At 40.3% G+C, this 23661-nt stretch overlaps 1 protein-coding gene across 1 annotated transcript in view; it reads left to right on the top strand.

The window, feature by feature from the left end:
* The window catches only part of arhgef10la (Rho guanine nucleotide exchange factor (GEF) 10-like a), a 110813-nt gene that overhangs the window by 42412 nt on the left and 44740 nt on the right, over positions 1–23661 (top strand). Inside the window, exons 17-19 of the mRNA XM_008306919.1 lie at positions 92–207; positions 1545–1672; positions 14303–14403. Coding sequence (XP_008305141.1) covers positions 92–207; positions 1545–1672; positions 14303–14403 — 345 coding nt within the window. The remainder of the gene's footprint in view (positions 1–91; positions 208–1544; positions 1673–14302; positions 14404–23661) is intronic.

Genomic DNA, 23661 nt, shown 5'->3' with positions numbered 1-23661 from the left:
AATATTTTATCTGTACATGCTCTTTTCCTTTGAATACAAAATATGCAGGTGATATTATAAATTCTTAGACTTCGGGTGTTGTTGCGCTCAGGTAAAGCAATCCTGGGACCTCCGCGACTCTACCAGGAGCTGCAGGAACTGCAACATGACCTGTCTGTGGTTGAGGAGGTCACTCTCCTCGTGGGCACACTTCAGGGGACGTACCAGGTATGTGTTGTTTTGATGTTGCTTGAGTGTCTCACAGGGAAATATGTATCAAAGAACACGCAGAGTGCTGCAAAATCAACCGGTCCAGGAGACTCCAAAGGTTAAACCACAGAAGTCACAATTTGTTATGTCACATCACTGCACAGACTCATTCTCTCACGGGTTTGTTTAAAAGCTTTAATTGGCCGCTGAAAAAAAACAAAACACACAGACACAGACTGTCCTTGAAGCAGGATTTTCTCTCCTCCAAAACTACTTTCAGTATCACAAATTATTTATAATCAAGTTAACTCAAAATATTGAATGAAAACATATGAAATATGAAATGCACTCTATAAACCAAAGCTTACCTTACAATACCCTCTAAGCCCTGAGAACACAGCGAGGAATCACAGAGGTAGCAAAGACAACACTGAAGTGTGCACAGTTAAATTAAAATGCTGAATTCCATGCAAACTAAGAGATCAAGCTTGGATAGTGCAAAGATAACCATTTGGGAAACTCTCTTTCTGCTGCTTCTCTTGGAGAAATTGCAAAAATCCTTCAAGATGTTTAAAACGTGATCAAAGAACCGCCTCGCATGCATCTTGAATCATCGGTTTCTAAAAGCAACAAGTCTCCGATCTATCGCCTCATGAATAGTGACACAATGGTTGGAATGAGATGTTCCCTTTTATATACTAAAAGATTCAGATTTGTTATTCTGCAAAAGAATCCATCGGCGCCCCTCCTGTAGCGTTTAAATCAGGACACTTCCCGGTAGTCTGCCGCTGTCACATTACCACCACAATATAGTAACATACAGCAACACATCCAGGGAGGTGTACTCCAGCAACCACCAAAGAGCCTCTCAGGCTGATGGTGGCACCTCTGCCACCCTGCATTTAATGAGCATGATGTCCTCAGAAGGAGAGATGTTGGCCCGACCTCAGCTAAATGACAGATATTCACTTTCCACCCAGTTATAATATTGTCCACTGAACAAATAGACAAAATACGTCTGCACAGCTCATTGACTTCAGGAAATTGATTTGATTCATTTTGACTGGAGGGCCTAGGTTTTACTGTAAAATGGATGCCGGTGCTAAAGTGAATTCAGTATTACATTTGAGAGGATAAAAATACTTTCCGTACATTATTTGAACTGCAGTTTATTTTTTTATTTTTTTGAACGGATGTGTGGTGCTTCCTCAGTTTGTGCCGAAGAATATCAAGTACATCTGCGGTGTGCGGCTGTGCCCTCTGTGCACATAATGTGCTGGGGTGTGTGCTAGATGACCCTGGTGTATGTCACAGCTGAGGAACAAGTTTTAACTGTGTGTGTTTTTCCATCAAAGAACCTGAACACCACTGTGGCCCAGGACTGGTGTCTGGCTCTGCAGAGGCTTATTCGCATCAAAGAAGAACAGATCCAGAGCGCTAACAAATGTCGCTTACGCCTGCAGGTGCCTGGCAGGCCAGACAAGTGAGTTGTATTTCACATACAGATGTGGCTCCAGGTAAAATGCACTGTATATGATATTTTTTGCAACTGAGAACATAATGACAGCCACAGCTGAGTGAATCCATATGCAGTGAAAAAAAAGCAATAACAACCCCAAAGGGTTTTTCTATGCAGATGACTGATTAAAAGTTTCAAAATGCAGATTGTGCAGCAGAGCTGATTTCAGAAAAGGTAGAACCTGGCAGTCATATTAACCGCTAACAGACAACACCCAGTGAGAACATTTTAATGTACATATATGCAAAGATTATAATAACGTAGGATCATAACACACTGGTGTTCAAATAAAGCACATCACCAAAACTAATTGTGGTCCCAATAACCTTGGTATACTGTGGTATTTCTTCAAGATTACATTTGATGAGATTAACCTGCAGAGATGACGATGTGATATTCCAGCAGCGGTTGCTTCCAGCCATACAAACACACTGCAGGAGTCATTACCTTATTTGTGTCAGTAACTGCGCTTGGTGAACTTTTCATTTTGTTTTCCATTTAAAATGATAAACTGAAGCAACATGGGGGATTCTGATAACATTTCATCCATAAATGTCGTGTTTACCAAAACTGTTGTGTAAAGGTTGCAAAAATTCATTTTGGAGCATTTTAAGAGAACCTGTCAAATGCTAGGCAACTCTGCCTTAACTGTTAATGCATGTCTTTTGTTTATGTTTCCATTGGTGATGCAAGTTATTACAATAACATGCCATTCATTTACCTGGGCTTATTCTCAAATAGAATCCATAGCAAAATCTAAAATAAAAAAAAACAAAAAAAAAACACTTTTTTTTAAAATGACAGTTTGCTTCTTTTACATCTTTGATGAAATGAGATCGGCAAAGATATAGGAAGAAGTGATATCAATACAGGACACTAACATATATGCATGTGTATCCCAGCGCCAACAGGCCATCCTGACCTTTTGCAAATTACAAGCAAGAGCAGTTGTTATTTCGTTTATGGGTAATTACCTTACTCAAATAATTTCATTTCCTTCAGTACTTGGATAGAATAATGAATTGTCTCCACAAAATGTTCTTTTGGGAGGATTTAATCAAGACCCTTCTCATTTTTTTTTTGCTTCAGCCTTTACCTAATACTGGACCTTAAGTCATAACTTTTGTAATCTGTTAATATTCATATTAATATACGTACACACAGTGTTAGTCTGAATTGCAAATTTTCGGTGCAAAATTGTTCTCCTGATTGTGCTGTAGCCCATATTACTTTACACTTTTAGTTTTTATGTGAGGTTTTGTTAATACACAGGTGCAAATAGTAAGAAGTAAGCAGAGAACTAGATATATTTATTCCTCCATGTGGATTACTTGTATTTAAACAGATATAGACACTTCCAGCTACATGCAGTGTACAGCAGGTACCTTGTCATTCTTCAAGTGGTAGTTTTAACATGTCAAGGTGGATCCTTGGGTGATGAGTGACTACTGAATAACTCAACACCTACTTAGAGAACAGCAAAGAAGGTAAGGAGAGAGACTACGAGTAGCTTTGAGTACTGCACAGGAACTGGGAATAGCAAATAATCGCAGATTATAATGGATCCCTTTTTGTGGCATTTGGTGAGTATAGGATAAAAAAGAGGCAGGGGGGGACAAAAGAGAAAGAATGTGATAGAGAAGCCAGAGCCCTGCTGTGACAGACCAGAAGCAGAAGCAGGAGAAGGAGAGGAAGAAAGAAAGAAAGGAGTGAAAGTGATGAGCAACCTCCCCCATGAAAGACTTGGCTTGGTGCCGGCAGGGCAGCGGCAGTCAGAAGAGTGGGCCTAATGCTTGAGAGCCAGGGAGAATCTAACTGTGCCAAGCCAAGCTAAAGTGACAGCTTGAGCAGCGGAGCTGTGCAGATCAGTTCTCCCACATCTCCCAGCTTCCTCATCGGCTGTCACACCAGGCCTGCAGGGCCAATCTGCTTACTCAGATGTTTGGTGGAGCCAGATGTCATGCTTACAAGAGAGTCCCCGAATTCCCCTTCAAGGGGTACCCTATTTGCTGAGTTCCTGTGATAATGTCATTAGCAACTGCACTGACAAGGAGTTTTCCCACCCCTACATATGTCCAAGCTGATGATTTGTATTTAAAAGTTAAATAATGCAGAACAAGACCTGCGCTGAAATCATACTTGTAAACGGCCACAGAGTTTGACGTAAGAGACAACAATGTCAGCTGAAAGAGACAAATCTCCTGAGGGGAAAAAGAGACAATTCTGCTTGTGTGATTGTAATGTAATTGAGGCTGGGCCTCTGTGTTGGGTGGCTGGACCAGCAATGAGCCTCGGGGCTGGGAGTGACAGGTGGCACAGTGGGTGCCCTAACCATTCTGACACTACCCAGGGTGCAGTAGTGGCAGATTGCATGGGAGAGCAGTGGGCAGTCTGTCTCTGTCTCTCTCACAAACACAAACACACCTACACAGTGGCACACATACGTGTGCTGGCTTTCCCTTGCTATCCGTCTTCGTTTTGTTACTAATCTGGCTGACAATCTGCAGGGCACAGCAGCGCTTCCAGTGTGTATGTGCATTTTACATGTATTCACACGTACTTCCTGCTGACAAATGCAACTGCACACAAGCAAGCGTGCATCTCAGACAGAGGCAAACACATAAAGAGTCATAAACATAGATACACACACTTGCATGAAGAGTTGAGCCTTTGCTCTGCTGGTGAAAAAGTGGGACCACAGCAGGGACCCCCTGTACTGAGTTGGTCCCCTCCTGTCTGGCCGCAAGCGACTCTCTGCAGTCAGGCAGCACATCACAGCCTCCACACTGCAAACAGACGAGTACGTGGAGAGAATCCTGACTGCTGCCTCAAAGGCACCAGCCTACGTGTGACAGCAGTTCATTAACATCCCCTTTTACTGTGTCTGCAGGAGCAACCACAGGCACAGAAACATGGGCCATACTGGCAAACGATAGATACAGAGTTCAAACTTCATAGTTTAACCAAATATTTTTGTTGCTTCATCCACTTTCACCACACAGCAGCACAGCATACACAAAGAAACAATATTGTAAGCCCCAGAACTCCTTTTTTTTTTTTGTGGAAGCTTTTATGTGCAGACTACCTGCAATGCGAGTGGCAGAACTTTCACCCGCAGTCAGAGTACTGATTCAGGCTCCAGTTCATTCCAACTGACAGTATTGTCCAAACAGACATGCTCCCAGAGAAACTCTTCAATGTCCTTATGACCTTATCTCAGCGTCTGGACAGCACAAGGTTTCTGTAACTGCTCATTGTGTCTAAAGAGAGATGAAGGATGTTGAGAATAGCAGGAATGGAAGGATGCCACCTGCTACAAAGCAACTATAGAAAAACAACATTTCTTGTTTCCCCAGTGGCATCTAGTCATGGAGATAATTTTACTTGCATTAACATCAGGTCACATGTATCCAAGTTTTGGAATTTTGGAACACCTGTAAAATCAGCATCAACATGTCTTTTTAGAGATGGTGTCCTGGTCACTCTGTCTGGTAAAGTCAACACTCTTGTAGTCTTGCTCATTTGGATCCAAGGTTAGAGAACACAATACAGCAGGATAATGCTTTAAAGAACTTTATATTACTCTCTTGACTCCACTGCCTGAACGGACAGTGAGCAAACTAAATAACTTGATGACTCTTGATGACGGAAGAGAAGGGAGCTTGTGTTGGCACCTCTGTGATGCAGTAACAAGGATTTGGAACAACAAGGCATATATGTTAAGGTTGGCTGGTCAGTGGCAAATCATCAGACTCATGAGAAAAAACACTATTTACCATCAGTTCCAGCACGAATTCTGGCTGCTGGCAGGAGTGCTGGGGAGCAGCCAAGGCAACACCAAGTTCATCACCATGGACAGTCACTTGTCCTCCGAAGTGTGCTCCTCAAGATGGCAAAGTGTTCCTATAACATCTGGAACATCCTTGTGAAATAGCGTATGATGGTCTGTGAATGGCACTCACCCTCTGCACTCGCTCCACCTTTCTTGAGCTATTCTTAGCCTTATCCAGGGACAGCCTGCATTTTAGTTCTTTTCCCTTTACTTTCCCACATGAAGTTGCATTCATACCTGGAAGTGAGCAACAATAGCCACACTTCTCTACTTTTAGCCACTTATCAGGTGTACTGAGCCTGGGGTCTAGGGCCACCGACGTCGCATTCCCTTTGGTCAGCTCTGGTTGGTGAAAAAAAAAAAGTTACAGCTTGAGTAGTCAAAAACAAATAGGGAAAAATGTGTTCTTTAGCTCATGTACTGAGTGTATTCTATCTGATCCTCTCATATCTCTGGAGCTTGACTTGAATGTGTACAGCTTTAACAAACAAGTTGCAACAACTAACAAGCCAAACCTGACTTTTAATGCCACACAATGCTGGTTTTTTCTTGTTTTGTTTTTTGTTTTTGCTGTTGTTCTCACTTACGAAGAAAAGATTACTGTGAGTTGCTGCATTAACTTTTAATAATGTAGAAAACTTACATTTTCAGTGTAGCACTGCTGTTAAGCCCGGAGAAATCGAGCAAAAGATAAAATGAAAATCAGGACTTCCGCCAACTAAAATGTTACTGGCAAAATGAAACTGACTGAGAAACAAGAGTAGCATTATAGCAGGCTTTTATTGATTATATGGAATACATTTCTCTGAACCACTGTGGCTGTGCCTGTATGTAGATCTAATTTCATCATTATATGCTTTCTCATGCTACGGTATAACTGGCCAAATTCCCTGTTAAGCTCCCATCAATAGCTCTTAACTGTATATGCATATTTTAATTTTTTCTTTTAGCCAAGAGAGCAAACGCTATAGTAACACTAAGTAACTGTCTTGGACACCACCTTAAGTGCAAACATTGCTGAAAGCACTTAACATTATTTAAAATTTGTCGTGTAATTCTGTGGTTTAGCAGAGACATTTATGCTGCAAAAGGTGCAGATTAGGGTTTTGTATATGTCGATATCCGATATTTGTTTGTGATTTGTCCCACATAGCCAGAGTTATCCCCACAGCGATGTAACAGCGCTTGACAGTGCCTGGATGCCCCTGTTGTCATTCAGTTTTTGAGGAAAAAAAAACCACTTGTCTGTATTTTTTTTTTCAACCAATCACAGTTTAAAATAATGTTGGGCAGGAACTTGTTTTCACGGAACACTTGCATGTGAGGAAATGAGCATCCGGTCAGACAGCAAATGTAAAAATGTTTTTTGTCGATTTTTACTATCACCAAAAAAACTAAGCAGGTCTGCCACATTGAACGCTCCAAGATTTTTTTTAGCAAAACACGCGTCGGTTGTTGCTCAGAAGTTATTGTCGTTTTTCCCCATAATGAAGAGGCTGACGGGGAAACAGAATATCATGTGAAATGCATAGTTCCAGTGGCAGGCTTCTAACTATAGTCTTGCCCTCTTGATAGATGGATGCAAAAAGGTGCAAAATTGCTGGTATTAGAAAAGTACAAAAAGGTACAATTAACAAAAACTACTTACCACCCGTAGAAGTTCTCACCTTTTATTGCTTTTCAACATTGACTTTTTTTTGACTCTTTAATGTCAAAGTGAAATCAGGTTTCTCCAAAGTAGTGCCAATTAATTAAACACATAAAAGGTAAAATAAGTGATTGCAAAAGTATTCACCCTCTTCAAAGTGACTCACCAGGTTTAACACAGATGCAGTCAATTAGTGCTAAAAGACACGCAATTAGTGAAATGGAATCATCTGAGTGCAGTGAATGTGTCTGTCAGTCATTACTCCTGGTTATAACCACACCATGTAGACAGCAGATTGCTCAAAATAACTCCATGAAAGGACTATTAGAGAATGGAGAGTTCTTGGTGGTTTTTGGTCTGATGAGACCAAAAACTGAGCTTTTGCAAAGTACAGTGAAGTATGGCGGTGGCAGCATCATCATTGTGTTGACATTGTTGAGATGCTTCTCCGTTTTCATTCTGAAAAGAAAGAGTCTGGTTTTGTGAAATTCTTGTTTAAAAAAAGGCAAATTAAATTGAGCATGATTCAACATTGAAAATCAGTGAAGGGGAAGGAGGGTGAATAATTATATTTTAAAATTTGTGTATTAAAGTGGCATTGGTGCCTCAGTCAGTTGCACATTGGCACATTGGTAGCACAGTGTTAGCTGGGAAGAGAGCACCCATAGACAGATCCATCCATTATCTATACACCGCTTAATCCTCACGAGGGTCGCGGGGGGGCTGGAGCCTATCCCAGCCGACTTAGGGTGAAGGCAGGGGACACCCTGGACAGGTCACCAGTCTATCACAGGGCCACACTTAGAGACAGACAACCAAGCACACTCACATTCACACCTACGGACAATTTAGAATCACCAATTAACCTCAACATGTTTTTGGACTGTGTGGGAGGAAACCGGAGAACCTGGAGAGAACCCATGCTGCACGGGGAGAACATGCAAACTCCACGCAGAAAGATTCCGGTGCCCCCACTGGGACGCGAACCTTCTTGCTGCGAGGCAACAGTGCTACCAACTGCGCCACCCTGCAGCCCCCCATAGACAGATATTCTTTCATATTGTTTATTTATTTATTTGTTTATTTAGACAGGACAGTGCGTATGAATGAACGTATAATCACAGCTTGCATTAAATACGTTGGATTTAGCACAGGGCTAATTTCCATCCGGTGTCCCACACACTTAAAAGAAAAACACACAGGAATAAAAGATAGATAGAGATAGATTAAAGAAAGATAGATGGATGGATGGACGGATAGATATTTAAATCAGGAATAAGTCACAAGACAACCACTCACAGACACACAACCGACGGCCAAACACAGTTCTGTATATAATCGTATCACATTTTAAATCACATCCAGCCTGAAACCCACTTTAAGTCAGTCTCTTGCAATATTTTTCTGTCAAGTCCTTCCAGAACTAAATCAACAAACTCTCGAAGGGACGCTCAACAGTCTCTTTTAACTCATCTCACTATTTGCAGAGCAAACTTTCTCTGACTGGTTGATTCTCCGGATGGTGGAGGTGAACTGAAGGATGGGTGCATGACAGGCTGCCACTCAGCACTCACTACTACATCTGTCCTGTCCTTGTGCATTAGTGTCACACGTGTACTTCGGCACTGACCTGCTCCCATAAATCCACCGGGCCAGCTCCTCGCTCCGCTCCCTCGCCCCGCTCTGCCCTCTCTCCTCTCCCCCCCTCCCGTCCCTTTTTGACTCGCCTTACCTCTCAGCTCTCCTCATCTCCCCTCTGCCAGCATGCCCGACTCTAGTTCTCCATTCTGGCAGTGCACCACACCTGCACTGCGGCTGTCAATCAGCGGGCAGGAGGGAGGAATGGAGACTGCGCTCAGTTTAGCATGTTTGATGCCGTGTGGGCATGAAGTGTTAAGGAATCCAGCCAAGTGAGTAGTAGTATTCTCGTCACACCCCGTCTCCCTTTCTGTCTTCGGCAAATTGCCTTTGCTATATTTAAGCAGCGAATAGTATAAATTATACCTCTTTGTGAAAGTTCCACTTTTTCAACATGTCAAGGAAGTTTGAGATCTTACTTTATTCTGTTCCTGTCTGCAATCTCTTTCTCACCATGTGTGTGCGTGTCTCTCTCTCTGCCGTTTTCATCCTTCCTCTGTGAAATGAAAATGAATTTGCAGCGGCCAGCAGCAGCAAGTATGACAGAAGCAGGATTTCTGACTGCGCACTGTCTCTCCACTAGGTTACCTTCTAATGATGTTTGAGTGTGAAATTGTCTTCCTTATGTATGCCTGAGACCCCCCCTCACACAGCTCCCCCACCCTTTTCACACATGTTCTTGCACTTTCCTATTTCTTTTTTTTTCCCTCCATCGCCTCTGCTTCGATGTAGAAAAGTTGCACAGGTGACTGAGACGTGGCCATTATTTTGGAAAGCTGCTTAGTGCTTTTAAAAGACGTCTCATCCTTGGCCAGGCAGCTTACTTGTAGTTCCAATAAAGCCTGATCAATCGAGGCAACACAGGACTCCTGTCAGTGGTTAGACACTGGCTGAGTCATTGCTAACTCAGGGTCTGCGCTGCCAGTCTCACTTCAGACTGCTCGGCATTAGAAACTTATTTTACTTTAGTTGACAGAGATGAGAGGGAAACATTTAAACACAGACATGACAAAAGCTGACAAAAAATAATTCAGGAAATAGATTCTTTAGGAAATGCTTAGGTGTTTATCTAAAACTATAGGATTTTTATTTATTAATTTATTGTTAATGTTTCTAGCACTTTACACAGCCCTGACAGGAGTAAGTCTGTGGTCTATCCTGTGTTTATTATTTGTCATCTGTTGGTTTAAGTCAGGGCCATCAGCTGAACCCACAAAAAGAAAATCCACTTTGAAACACTTTGTTCCAAGAGAGACCTTGCATTTCAGAACCTATTTGGTATTGACTTTGGTATTGACTTTAGGGGTGTACTTTTTATTGGTTGATGGAACTCACTGAAGTCCTTCACATGAGACATCCCCCATTGTTACCTTTTGATCATTTCCACTTTTGGAATCCCATTCGGTCTTGATTTAAGACATTGTTTGTCACTGGGGTTATGATTTGGGCTCTTTTCTCTCTAAATTATACCCATTTTGGTTCATACTAGGTTTTATATTGCTACATTCAGCAAGATGTCTTTCTTTAGATGACTCCACCTTTCTCTCCTGCATCGCAGAATAACAGAGAAACTTGAATGACCAGATGATATAAATGTAAATAATTTGTAACAGTAAAATTCTTGATGATGAAATTTAGAAAAACAAAATCCGTATAATTACATTTTATGTCTGTGAAGTTAAAAGACATCTTTTCAGCATTTATCCTTCAGTGTTGATAGCTTTTATTTTGACATTCTTCAAGACCACAGAGTGATGATGACAGACAGAAAGAGACGGCTGCTTCAAATCCAAACTAAAGCTTTTTTTAAAAATAAATAAATAAAAAATCAAATTTTACTTCTAATCAGGATTTGGTATAAAATAACAAAAACGTTACCAATATTCAGAAAAAGGCTGAACGTCAAGTTCAGTAGCTGCTGACGCCAACAATTGGTCGCTCTCTATTCTATACTGAGACGTGAAAACTATTGTTTTTCTAAAGGCAATCTTTGCAAAGAAAAAGAAAATATGGTTAGCTTGTAATATGCATTTTGTGTCAACAACACTCTACCATTTCAAGTTGAATGAAGGTCATGAAGGAAAACTGTGTGAGACACCTGAGTTCTAAAGATCAGGCAGCTATAAAGGTTCCGGTTATAAAAACACTGTTTGACTGACATTTGTTTGTTTAACTCACATTGTCTTGTGCTTTGCAGCTCAGCACTAGCAGGTAGATGCATATTGTAGCTCTTTCATCTTATGAAGAGAAATTGACCTGAGGGGATAACAGAGACACAACACCTGCTGACTTGTGTAACGTAAAGTGAAAATGTTAACTGTCGTATATATATATATATATATATACACACACACACATATATTTATAAAGGCTTCAGTTTGAGTCGATAAAATTTAGATTTAGTTGAATTTTAATCAAACATTCCATTAAAACAATTCTGGTCTATGAATTCTATCAGTTATTTTTGATCGTTTATCGAGGTATTATTGTAGCAAAACTATTTGTAAATGTGTATGTGGAGTTGTGTGTCTGTATCTCAGTCTGTGTCTGTAGTGACATTTGTCAATGTGTAAAAGGATTTGTCAATGTTTAAAAAGATTCGTAAAAGATTTGTCAATGTGTAAAGAGATTTGTAAAAGATTCGTCGACATGTAATAAGATTTGTCAATGCAGACAAAGGTCTGTAAATGTTTACAAAGATATTAATAGGTGAAAAGTCGAAGTATTTGGTTAAGAGATTCGTATTTGAAACTTCAGGGTTTCTTTGCCCTGAGCTGAGGCTCACAGGCTCGTTCATTCTGATTGCGTGCCGTTCTGCTGCTCTGGACCTTAGCAGTTATGCTGCCTGCAAGCCGACAGGCGGCACTATCCCCCAGAGTCTTTGAGGGCACGCAACATTGTCTGGTATATGTGAACAAGTTAAATTTGCTGAGGTTGTGGGTCGCTGAGCAAAAACTTTCATCATGGCTCATGTGTAAAAAGACAGCCAATTGTGAGGCCTGCATGACTTGTAACTGGTGGTTTGTCTGTATTTCCAGCACTTGTCGCCAAATACTTAGACTTTTCATCTGTTAATATCTTTGTACAGATTTACAGATCTTTGTACGCATGGACAAACATTTTTACACACCGACGAATCTCACTACAGAAGTACAACTCTCCATACACATTTACAAATAGTTTTGCTACAACAATACCCCCATAATCATGACTCAGCAATTAAGTATGAAAAGATGCACTTGCCACTTATTTATTTACTGAATACAAAAAATGCCCAAATATGGATGTTGCATTGCAGTAAGGTATTAGAAAAACTGCATAACTGTGCTGCTTTAATTATTCTTATTATTTTTTGTCTCTTTCTTTTGTCGGATGTAGCTTTGAAAAACAATCTGTGTCTTTATTAATTCTACGTGCAAACCACAAAGAATTATGTTCTTACTCAGTCCTTTAAGTAAATGTTAACACTGACAGCATATCTACCTCTCGTCAAAATCAGCTAGATTACCATAGAGGCACAGAGGCAAAATGTAAATTTCACTACAAAGATGTGTGATTTTGACATGTTCGAAAACCCATAAGCAAAGCATATTAACATGACTTCGGAGGACAGGATATTTTTCAGCTCAGTTTAACTTTAAATTATGTCTTCATAATGGAAATACATGAATAGATTTGTTGGCGTTGTGCATGAGAAGCAATATTTGTCTTGTTTGGTAAATAATTCTCTTTTGATTTATTAAACCTTCCAGCGCTTTCATTAATTCATTACCAGTAATGACTAAGCTTGTTTTTCGGTTTGCTAGGATATTGTGTATTTCGAATATTCCACCAAAAAGTTGTGTTTTGAATATAAAACGCTGACTCCCTGCAGGCTTGAAAGGCACCTGCTGAAAAAGTTTGTGGCTTGCTCCTTTGCAGAGGATGGCAGGTGCAGTTGGCTTGAATTCATGGCTTTAAAAAAAAGTATTTATTTTATTTATTTTTTACAATGGATTCCAATGGTGACCCAGTTTCAAGGAAAAAAAAATCATAGAAACTTTTCATACCAATGTTGCAGCATAATGCATTTATCCTCTTCCATTTATGTGTTTGGTATTCATACCGTTTTCTCCCCTTTTCAACCACGTAAAAGGCTTATTTGTAATTGAAATCTCATGAAAGACAGAGAAAACTGGTACATACTAAACAAAACTAGACATAGAATATTAGGTTAAAGTTTTTTTTTTTGGTTGCATGACAATCACCTTTCTTTCTTTCTTTCTTTCTTTCTTTCTTTCTTTCTTTCTTTCTTTCACACATCTAAGATCTGGTGTCGTCCTGTGTCAGACCTTGATTTGTCTCTAAAAGGCTCTTACTGATCGCTACTGGTTGTGCCAGCAAAGCCCACACATTAGGGGCATTTTGCGCGTTGGAGCCCACCTACTATCGATTTACTGTGACCAGGCTGCGTGTAATCATCACAACCTGTCCCGAATGTTGACGTGCAGGCTGAAATCATAAAGCCTCAGCTTACTGGACTGAAGTACTGTAAAAGCTTCAAGCAAGAAAGGGAAAAAACGGAAAACCTTGCTGCATTAAACTTTTTCTCCGACTGTATTGTTTTGCTTTGTGTTCTTATACAGCAGATCCAGAGTGCATGTATATATATATATATATATATATACATGCACTTTTGCTCACTTTCCTGTTCTTTTGTGATGTCAAACCCTAACAGCTTGTGATCATCTGCTTAATGTTAATGGTCAATTTTGGGTTAAAAGAAATCCTGTAAGTGGAATATATCAAAGATTCCCAGAGAAACTTGAATTTTGCACCAGAAGTTTTAGAATGTAGGAGTGTAGATCATTTCAAACTTTCCTTTTTGGACATGACCTCTTTTCAGTATTTTTCTGAGGTTGTCATTACTGTTTGTGATTGCACAGAAAGAGAATTGATTACATGTAGCCGGCTGTCTCCAGCTTTCAAAGCTCCACCTGTTCAATGCTCGTCTATTGTTCTGTTTTTCGGATGAACGTAGACATCCATACAAGCTGTTGTACATTTATATTTGTTTATTTCAGTCTTGATGTCATTTGGTGACAGAGATTGTATTTAATTTCATATTGTGTGTTTCAGTGAAATAACAGCTGTTAAAATGCTGCTTTCCTACAGTCATTTGTCAGCTTTGAATCAAGTTTTCAAAATAAAAGTCAGTTGTAGTCCTTTGTTTTGATGCCAAATCTTCATAAATACCAAGATCACAAATTCAAACCTCAACAACATAAACTCTCCGTATTAATCAGATGATAAAATGAAAACAACAACAACAACAACAACAACAAAAACTGCCCCTAACCCATCTATGTTTCTATGCTGTGATGTTTGGTGAAGACTTTGCGACAGCCATGTTAAAAATTCAGTATTAACAGATGTGTTCTGTGCATGCACCTGAGCCTGAACCTGTGTTTGTGTGTGCATGTGTGTTCTCCTCTAGGTCAGGGCGTCCTGTCAGTTTCATGGTGGTCTTCAACACTCCCAACCCCCTTAGTAAGATCTCCTGGGTCAACCGTCTGCACTTGGCCAAGATTGCACTACGTAAGCACCCACACACAGACACACACACACTCACAGAGGCGTACACACACAGAAAGGATTACTATGTCATTTCTTTTTAAACAGGATGATGTAATACAATGAAATGCAATAACAATGTTTTAAGTCGGAGGCTCAGACACATCATCAGTGTTTGCTTCACACTCTATTGGCTAAGCGCACAACTGGTGCTACGACTTATATAATCATACAAAAACCAAGAGTCTTAACTGGGTCATCAGAAGTTTGTCTGCTGAGGAAAGAGGAGAAAAAGTTTAAACAACGTTACATTAATAGACTGTTCCAAGAAGCCGTCTATCTGGTGTGAAAACAAACATTGCTCATCATTCAGGAAAGATTCCAGCCTCAGTGATAATAGTGTTGTCTTACAAGGATGAAGGTTACTCGCTGTCCTTGAAAAAGCATTACTTTCAGAATTACTTTAAATTCTGCACTACCATTTTGTGAGTCTGCCTTTTTTCATATTCTGGATGTCGAACTGTGGAGGCTCGGTTGTGGTCAACATTCAGCATTGAATAAAAAAAAACTGGCGAGACCCTGCCCAGCAGGGAGCAGCACAGTTCTTTTTTTATCTCCCTAACCTCTTTCCTCTAACCCTTGGCTTGCTCTGCCCAGCCCTTTGCTGATTAGGCAGTCTGACCATGCCGGAGCGCAGGAGGTCTCCGTCTTTTCCGTTCCATCGATGTTTCCTGTCATCCCGTGTCAAAAGCAGAGACGAGACTATCGAGAACATTAATCTGCTCTTTTGCCCACGACGGCGCACATATTCAACCCACTCGCCACCTCTTGTCCCCCTTCTCCCCAGCCTCTCCCACTCTCTGTATTGCCTTGAGCACTTTTCCTTGTCACACACACTAGTGCGGGTTTGTTGTGCATGCAGCATGTCTCTCAACACTGCTCTTGTGCAGCTTAAATTGTATTGTGCAGACATTAGGCCTCTCAGCGTGTCTCTTGTGTGGCTTCAATTGTATTGCTGCCGCTTCTCTCGTCCAAGAGGCCGTTGCGCTGTGCAAAAACATTCATAGTTTCTCGGAAGAAGTCATTGGAGTTAGATTAAAGAACACCTAATTAAACGCCTTGCTTAGATGAGTGGCCAGAGATACGGTTGTCTATTATTTAATACTCAAGCAAACCCTGAGATGATCCGTGTGTTGAGTTCGGCAAACTCAGGGCAAGAAGATGCTTGAAATGCTTTGTGCTTTACAGAAGTTTTCCTGAGACCTTGCTTCCTCCTGTATCTAGAGATTCTTGCACATTACAATAAAAAAATAATACACGACATGGGATTCTTCCCCTGTAGCACTGGCCTACATTTCACAGTAGGGGTATAGAGGTGCATGGAGCATGTGGTGCCCCTGTAGACCCTCCAGTAGAGCTTCCTGTATATAGTTTGTGTCAGAGTGACATTAAAGACATCAGCTGAGAGCAGAGGATGCTGTGGCTGCAGTGAAGCGCAGCATCCCCAGCCTTTTCCTTGTTGCTCACACCTTTATCAGCAACACAGCAGGCGTACTGATGAGGACAGCGGCATAGTTATAGCATACAGCTCTCCTCCCCTATGGCTGCCGTGTGGACATGGGTGATATTCAAAGCCAAATCATGCAAATTATCCCCAGTTGTCATGCTGAAGACGAACACCCATGTTTCAGTTTATTTGTATAGACCATAGGTATCAAATCTGAACTGAGGAGGATGAAATGAACAGAAGAGGATTGGAAGTATGTCATTCCAATTCATTGTGCTAAAATTAATTCTGTAATCAGTATTTATTTGGCATTCCCTTGCATTGAAGACAGCAAATACACATTTACTGTTTTTTTATTTTCTCTCACTTTATTGGATTTTACACCTGTGGAAAACACCTCAGCCCCCCGCAGCCAGTGGATAAAACACTATCAATATGTAAACATTGCACATTATTTTCACCCTCATATTTATTCACTTTAATGGCACTGTCAGTCCCCATCTGTGTTTGTCATGCTATCCTACCACCTCGTAGCTGCAGGTGCTCGTCTCAGACATTAAACTCCCGGGTGCTAAGATAAACCGAAAATCTTTATCTTTCTTTGACTTTGAAACATTTCACAACTTTGACACATCTGAGGTTGTAAGATTTGAGGCCTTTAGCCAGCCACCGCCATCCACAGAACGCTACCACGAGTGAGAACAACAATAAAATATTCTTCTATCCCCAACATGACAAGCAGTCAAGCGTAAAAAGAAACAAGCAAGTGCGAGGAAAAGTAATAAAATAGCAAAGTGAGGACAAGAAATAAAATAAAAAAAATAGCGAGAAGTACAGAAAAGATGTTTTATGACAAGTTGAGTAAAAAAGAGTTGAGGGGATACATTACAGAGAAAGCCCTGCTGCAGTCAAGACATCAAGCAATTAGATGATTTCTATATATCAAGTTCAAGACACGGATTTGAACAGTGGGGCTGCAGAGAGAATAAAGACCGACTCTCAACTTGTTTCACCCTCTGCTGTCAATGATTGACAGCGTGCATTTAAACCTGTGTTTGTTTTGAAGATGTTTCTTTTTACGTCAGAACTATCTGCCAAATTCCAGATTTTGTCCTAGAATAACATCATATAGTTATATAAAAAAAAAAAAAGGAATAAAAAACTGAGTTTATAATGTTAAGTTTTGCACTTTAATATACAAATGAGGCTTGGTTGTTCTACTCTGCAGATCTGGGTGTGTTATTTCACGCTCCTTTGTCTTTTTTGACATCCAGTAATAGCGGTAACTCTCATATCATGCATCATACAGCTACTGTATCTCGTTGCAGTTTTAAAATCCCTGCAGTCCAAATGCAAATTGAACAACTATGAATAGCAAATGCTGGAAAATTGTGACTTGTTTTTATTAAGTTTTTTTTTTTGAAGGTAATAAGGTAAGGCCTTTTTTTTTTTTTTACATTTACCTTCCTCTTAGAGTGCTTATATGAAGTCATGCACATATTCACAGTTGACAGTCAACACTGAATGTCTGTCCATTCCATCTGAAACCTCAGGTAGCCTCACAAACTGAGGTTAATCGAAGTGTTTACCAGGATTAGCTACCAAGAGCAAGGCGGTCACGTACATCGGAGATAACAGCATATTTACTCAAAATGACCAACACAAAACCAAAAATCTCCAAATGTATAAAGTGAGTGACCTACTTGCACAAATTTAATCTAGCTCTTCATTTTGTATAGCTTCTTATCTTCTATAAGGTCACAAGGGTGCTAAAGCCTGCCCTGAGATGCAGTGGGGGTGAGTGAGCCCACATGCAGCAATAATGGCGAGCTATAAATTCAAACTGACAACATCTGCTGGTGGAACATTGACATTTAGTGTAAGCTGAAAAATACATTATGCGCTGAAATCTAAATTACAAATGCATCTAAGTCCTACAAGATTTTGAATAATTGGTGCGTTTTTGATGCTGCGTGTGTGATCAGCTGTAATACACTAAAAACAATGTTTGGGCTTAACAACAACAAATGTTTACAGTTTGCATCAATCTTTTTGAGTTATGACAACGTCTATAAAAATGATGTTTTACCAACAAACTACAATGAGTTAGGGGTATTAGCGTTTCCTCAATGCGCTTTAAGTACCACTGACTTAATGGTTGGTAGCAGAAACACAAGTCTTGTTGAATATTCTTAAAAATTAAGTTCAACTAATTTTTCCACATTATGTAAAAATACATTTTGTGTGGTATGTACTTAATTTCCATAATGATTAATAAAAGCCTCAACTTGGCAACATTTTTAAAATGAAGTTGCTCCAATGTTAAGTAGATAGGAGAGGGGACTTGAAATCATGACCTGCAGGTAAAGAAAATTTAAGTTACCTTAACTTGAATTTAGTTTTCAGTCAACTTGTACAGATTTTTTGTTAAAATTTACTCACAATATTAAGTTAGTGCAATTATGGACTTTATTGTAGATCCAACCCATCAAACTTAAAAGTTTAATCTAAATTAGAAAATTAGATTATTTTATCTTGAAGCCATGAATTTAATTAAGTGGAGGGAATAAGTCCCTGAAATTACTTTTTAGTGTGTAAAACTTTTAGTTAGTCTTACGATTAAAATAAGGGTTAGGACACTTTAAGAGAATTGCACATGCCATTGGTAATAAGAAATACTGAGTAGAAAACCAAGCAACTCAAAGAACCATATTTTTACGAATTGATCGAAAAAGCTTCTAGATCCGATGCAGTTCTTTGCTCCTGAACACGCACACCCAGCAGCCCTGTGACACACTGACACTTATCAGATCAGTAATTTAAAAACAAATGGTAGAGATGAGGGCGGGGAGATGGATTTCATTGTCTCCCTTGGGGAAATAGATCAGCACCAACCTGGTCAGGATGACAATTACATGTTAATTGTATTACACCCACACTTTGCCTTCCCATTTAACCAAATGTAATTACAATAAGGGAGTTGTTGATTTAATTTCACGGATGGTGTACTGTCACCGAGGCTTCCTCGTCATTGCAACCGTAGGCAGGCTTGGCCTGTGCTCAGGGGAGACCTACAGTTGATTCAGCATTTCAGACGCACCGAACCATGGTCTTGTTTAGTTTGAAATGGGTGCCTCGCTCCGAAATGTCCCTGAATGGTGGACAACACAAGTAGCTAATGTTCTCATGCATGATTTAGTGAGTGATTAGATATCACAAAACTCATTTTCCCTGGCCCATCCTCACATCAGTGTTTATCCTGTTGCCTCCATTTAGAGGAAACGCAGCTACACCGCTCCGCTGTACTTGGTCGCGTTTCCTGTGGATGGTGTGAATATCAGTGGCTTTTAGTGACATTTCTGCTTGCTGTATTACAGCCTTATTACTGTATTGCCCATTAACAATGCCTTGTTAATACTGTGAGGTTTTCGCTGAACCCTTTGCACCTAGATCGCCTGCATACAATTTTGCAGCCTGTGGTTGTTGGTGGTTGAGCTCCAGCAGCATGTTGAAGCTGCTCCGGTAGTCAAGCTTTACATGATATAATATGGCAGCCAAGCCTGATAAGACACACTTCCAGTAAACAGCATTTGTCATTTTGTGAGTGCATGTGATGTAGTTATGAGTCCCTGAAATAGAAAGTGAGAATTACCCTACGGTGTTTCTTCACCAGGAGCCCCGGGGTCCATGAATAACCTGGTGTGTCACTGCATCTTTTATGCCACTCCGAGTGGCCCTACTGTTTCTGAAGGGTCTTTGTAAAATAGCCAGAAGCATTGCCTAATTAATGGGCTTTCTTACTGCAGAATTAATTGCTTCCTACCATGCAGTCCCAGCCCTTTCAGACAGGGTTAAGACTGCAGACTTTGATGGCCCTCACAAGACGAACAAGAGGCCGTCAAATCATGAGAGATTGTTGCTGAGACACTGGAGAATGAGGGCAAAGATAGGGAGATGTTAAGGGTGTGTGGGAGTATGTGTTTGTATGTGTGAGTGTGGAGGGGAGGATGGAGAGGTTGTGGGGTGAGGGAGGGAAGGGGGGGTGGAAGGATGATTGAGACAAGCAATCAGTCCCACTGCAGGGAACAGAGGGCAGGCAGGGGGCTGTTGCCTGCGGTTACACTGCTAAGTGTGCCGGTCTCTCGCTTTTTCCCTCGTACGTGGATCAATAGATGAGTGGAGTGCGGCTTGGAGGTTCTGGCACACACTCTGACACGCCTTCTTAATCCACTGTGTGATAACCTATGCCATGCTGATGTATACCGCACAGGAGACTAGCAAGGGGGTAGAATACAAAATCCGCCCTACTGCATGGGAGACTTTCATTAGTCCAGGGTGGGCTAATGAATGGTGACTGAAGTCTTTGCATCAGCGCAAATAACATTAACTATACCTTACATGTATCCGTTGTCTTTTTATTTTGTGCTGTGGAAGTACTTTCACTGAAAAAAGAAGCTTTAAAGATTTCTTTTGAACACTTCTTGTATAAGCATTCAAAGAAGAAGATCTTCCACTCAAAAAAAAAAAAAAAATGCATTCGTTGGGGGAATTTTATGTTGGCTCTACAATTAATCTGTCAGACAGCAAAGATTATCTCCCTGTCTTGCTGTGCTCAAACATGGGAAATGTTTATGATGAGTAAACATTATCACGGATTTAATTAACAGATCCCACACTTGCATTGATCCATGGGAAATATCAATTGCACTGGTGTATTTAATTAGTCTATATCTTTGCCCTTTGTGTCACCAGGGTTGATAGAGCGCCATGCTCTGCAAATTAATCTTCATCAGCAAAAGACTTGAAACAAAAGCATGATTGGAATAAAGAAACTGAGAAACGAAATCTCTCTGCTTAGTATTCCGACACAGCAACTTTACAAATGATGTTGTTACATGTAGTTATTGTACAGTAACTGGGACTGAGTGCGCAGTAGCTAGAACTCACCTTAACCTTTCGCTTGCAAAGTCTCATCATTCATGTAGATTGTGTTTAATTAACACCATGGTTAAATAAACAAACTGTATCACAGTGGGACTCACTAATCAGCAGTCCGCCTTGCAATGCATTCATGCGGCAACTGTAGATCCAGAAAAGATGTAATACTTCAATCTTATTAGATGCTAAAAATAGAAATTAGATTTGTATGAAACTCCACTGTATCAATAGGAGGGGAGCTGTGTATTTGACTTTGTTGTGGTTTACCCTGAGGTGATGAGTGCACTCGCTGCCCAAACAGGTGCTAGCTTCCTCTGCAAAGGAGAACAATTGGCCACCTGCAGTCACTGAACTAAGCACATGCTAATGGAACTATTACATCCAAGCCTGTTTAATTTAAACCTGCAGTGCAGAACTCTTGTCTCCCCCTTTTGGCAGAGAGAGTAATTACAGATGTGCTTATGACATATGCTTTGCTATCAGTCACTGTCTTTTAAAGACTGAACTCTGCACACCAAGATCTTTTTTCTATCTAGAGAATCAGAGACATATCTTAGACTAGGTTTTCCAGCCATAGACTCGGCCATGTTCTTAGCTGCTGTAGCCTATCGCTGCCAATCGTTGCTGGTTTACATAAAATTCATCACTACAGGTGCACCGGTGTGGGAATGTTACCACAGATACAAGATTTAAAACTGTGCAAGTCCTAAGCAATTTACCTGGTGCTGATAGGCTGGACCAGCATTGTGTCAACTCATTTGGCAAGGGCTTGAATGCAGCAGATGTTCATTTATATGTAAAATTCCGACACTCCAGCTTTAAGATGTGCCCCAACATGCATCACTTTCCATCTAGGCGCCTTCCTGCAGAATCCGTCCCTGTAGGGGAGCTAATGGTCAAACAAGGCTGGTGGTGTGTGAGCATTTGCAAAAAAAATAAAAATACAGCTACATTTTACTTCATCTCAGTAACTCTCTTTCTGTTTTGCAGTTTCCAGTTCATTCTGCAGAATGTAGTGATTCTACATTTTAGTTTCTGTGTTACAGTAAGCCCAAATGATGCACTTGACCTTTTTACCCATTCATCAATGCAAATAATAAATATTAAATAGTATGGGGCTTGGACTGCCTAAACGTATACGTGATTGCAACGTTGCTAGTTTATCACAAGTTTTAACACATTTAATGTTGCTTGCCTCCGATGCCAGCATGAAGAAAAGACCAAAGAGAGTCTAAGGCTGCTCTGTTAGTGTTTTCTGATCGTTTTTTTTTTGTATGGGGGTGAAACAAAGTTGAAAATATATCATTAGTGTGATCTGTGTGCTTTTCAGGGAACTTTTACTTCGGCATACTGAGGTAGCTTTATCATATTTCCAAAAGTCAGTTTTGATTTAATGCTGTCTTGTACGTATCAAATGAGTTTATGGGATTTATTTATTTTTTAAAATCTGTTTTAGATGTTTATCCAAGTGGCATGTGCACATTTTTATTTTTTATTTTTTTGCTATTTTCCTACAGGGAATTACCAATTATACTGAGACATTTTGTATTGACACAGGTGCTTATGAATGAACACCACAGGCAATGAATACTATGTTTTTTTTAATGTTTTGATAGACTTTGTGTGTGTGAGTGTGCGATTTTAAACACGCATTTCTTGGCAAGAGAGGCCTCATCATTTGCAAATTGGTTTTACACTCAGCTGCATGTGTGGATTCCAGGCTTCTACATTTTCCTAAATGACCACCCACACGCAAAAATAACCAGTTCATTGTATAACAGCAATACAACTCACAGTTTTGATTTTTATTATATCGGACTGCTGGCATTAGTGGCTTTGCTGCAGTTTGCTGGCAGTGTCGACACATTCGCGCAGTTTGAATCTAATTGAGACACATTGGAAGACACAGTAAGTCGCGCGTCCTTGGCCACTACTCGTAATTGCGATTAGAAGGCTTACATGACTGTTTTTTTTTGTCCTAGTTTCTAAGTCCTATTTATGGTAAATTCAACATGATGTGAATCTAACATGAGACACAAATTGCAGCGTGCTTTACCCGGGAACGCACAAAAGAAACTCAACAAACATAGGAAATGCAGCTCTCTTACTAACATATCTATTTTTGTACAGTTATAGTTCAATTTGTGTTTTATTGATATGTCGTGATCTGAAGGAAAAGATCAGCTTGCAGTTCTTTTTGTGGTCATTATCTGCATTTGAGTGCTACTTTCCAAAGCCTGCCTTTTTACATTCGCCAAATTACCGTGAAAGTGATGTGTCCACAGATAAAATAATCCCTCTGATGTACAGTAGCAATGCAGTGTAGCAACAGTTATTGATTGTCATGTTTTCCTGTGTTTAGAGGTTCAGCTGATGCAAAATAAAGCCACAAATGAGAAAGTGTGTAGCTGTGGGTGTGAGAGAGACAGAGCATGTGTGAGGTTAGTGGCCTGCGTGTCCCTATTTGATGCCGTTTTCAATTTAGGCCTGTGCTTATCATCTGTTCACCGTTATTCATCTTCATTACTACATGGCAAAGACTGAAGGTTAAGGCTAATTTGTGTTCTTTCGCAACCACTTTCTCTCTCTGTCCTTTTGTGCGCGTCTCGATCTTATTCATTCTCCTTCGTTATCTCTCGCTGCGTATCTGTCTTTTCATTTTTACCGACTGATGAATTTAGTAAAAGAAGTCGGTATACCCAAATGGAACATTACTTATGCTAATCTAATAATTAGTTGAAGAAAGTTGATAATTACTCCAGGGTAAAGGAAACCACAGGACTTGCTGCTCCACCTGCAGCAAACTGCCCTCAATTAAAGTCTTTTAATAAGTGACC

The sequence above is a fragment of the Stegastes partitus genome, unplaced genomic scaffold (genome assembly GCF_000690725.1).
Source record: "Stegastes partitus isolate 25-593 unplaced genomic scaffold, Stegastes_partitus-1.0.2 Scaffold49, whole genome shotgun sequence".
Taxonomy (NCBI): Eukaryota; Metazoa; Chordata; class Actinopteri; family Pomacentridae; genus Stegastes; species Stegastes partitus.
Note: the sequence above shows the minus strand (reverse complement) of the source record. Positions and strands in the feature narration are given on the sequence as shown.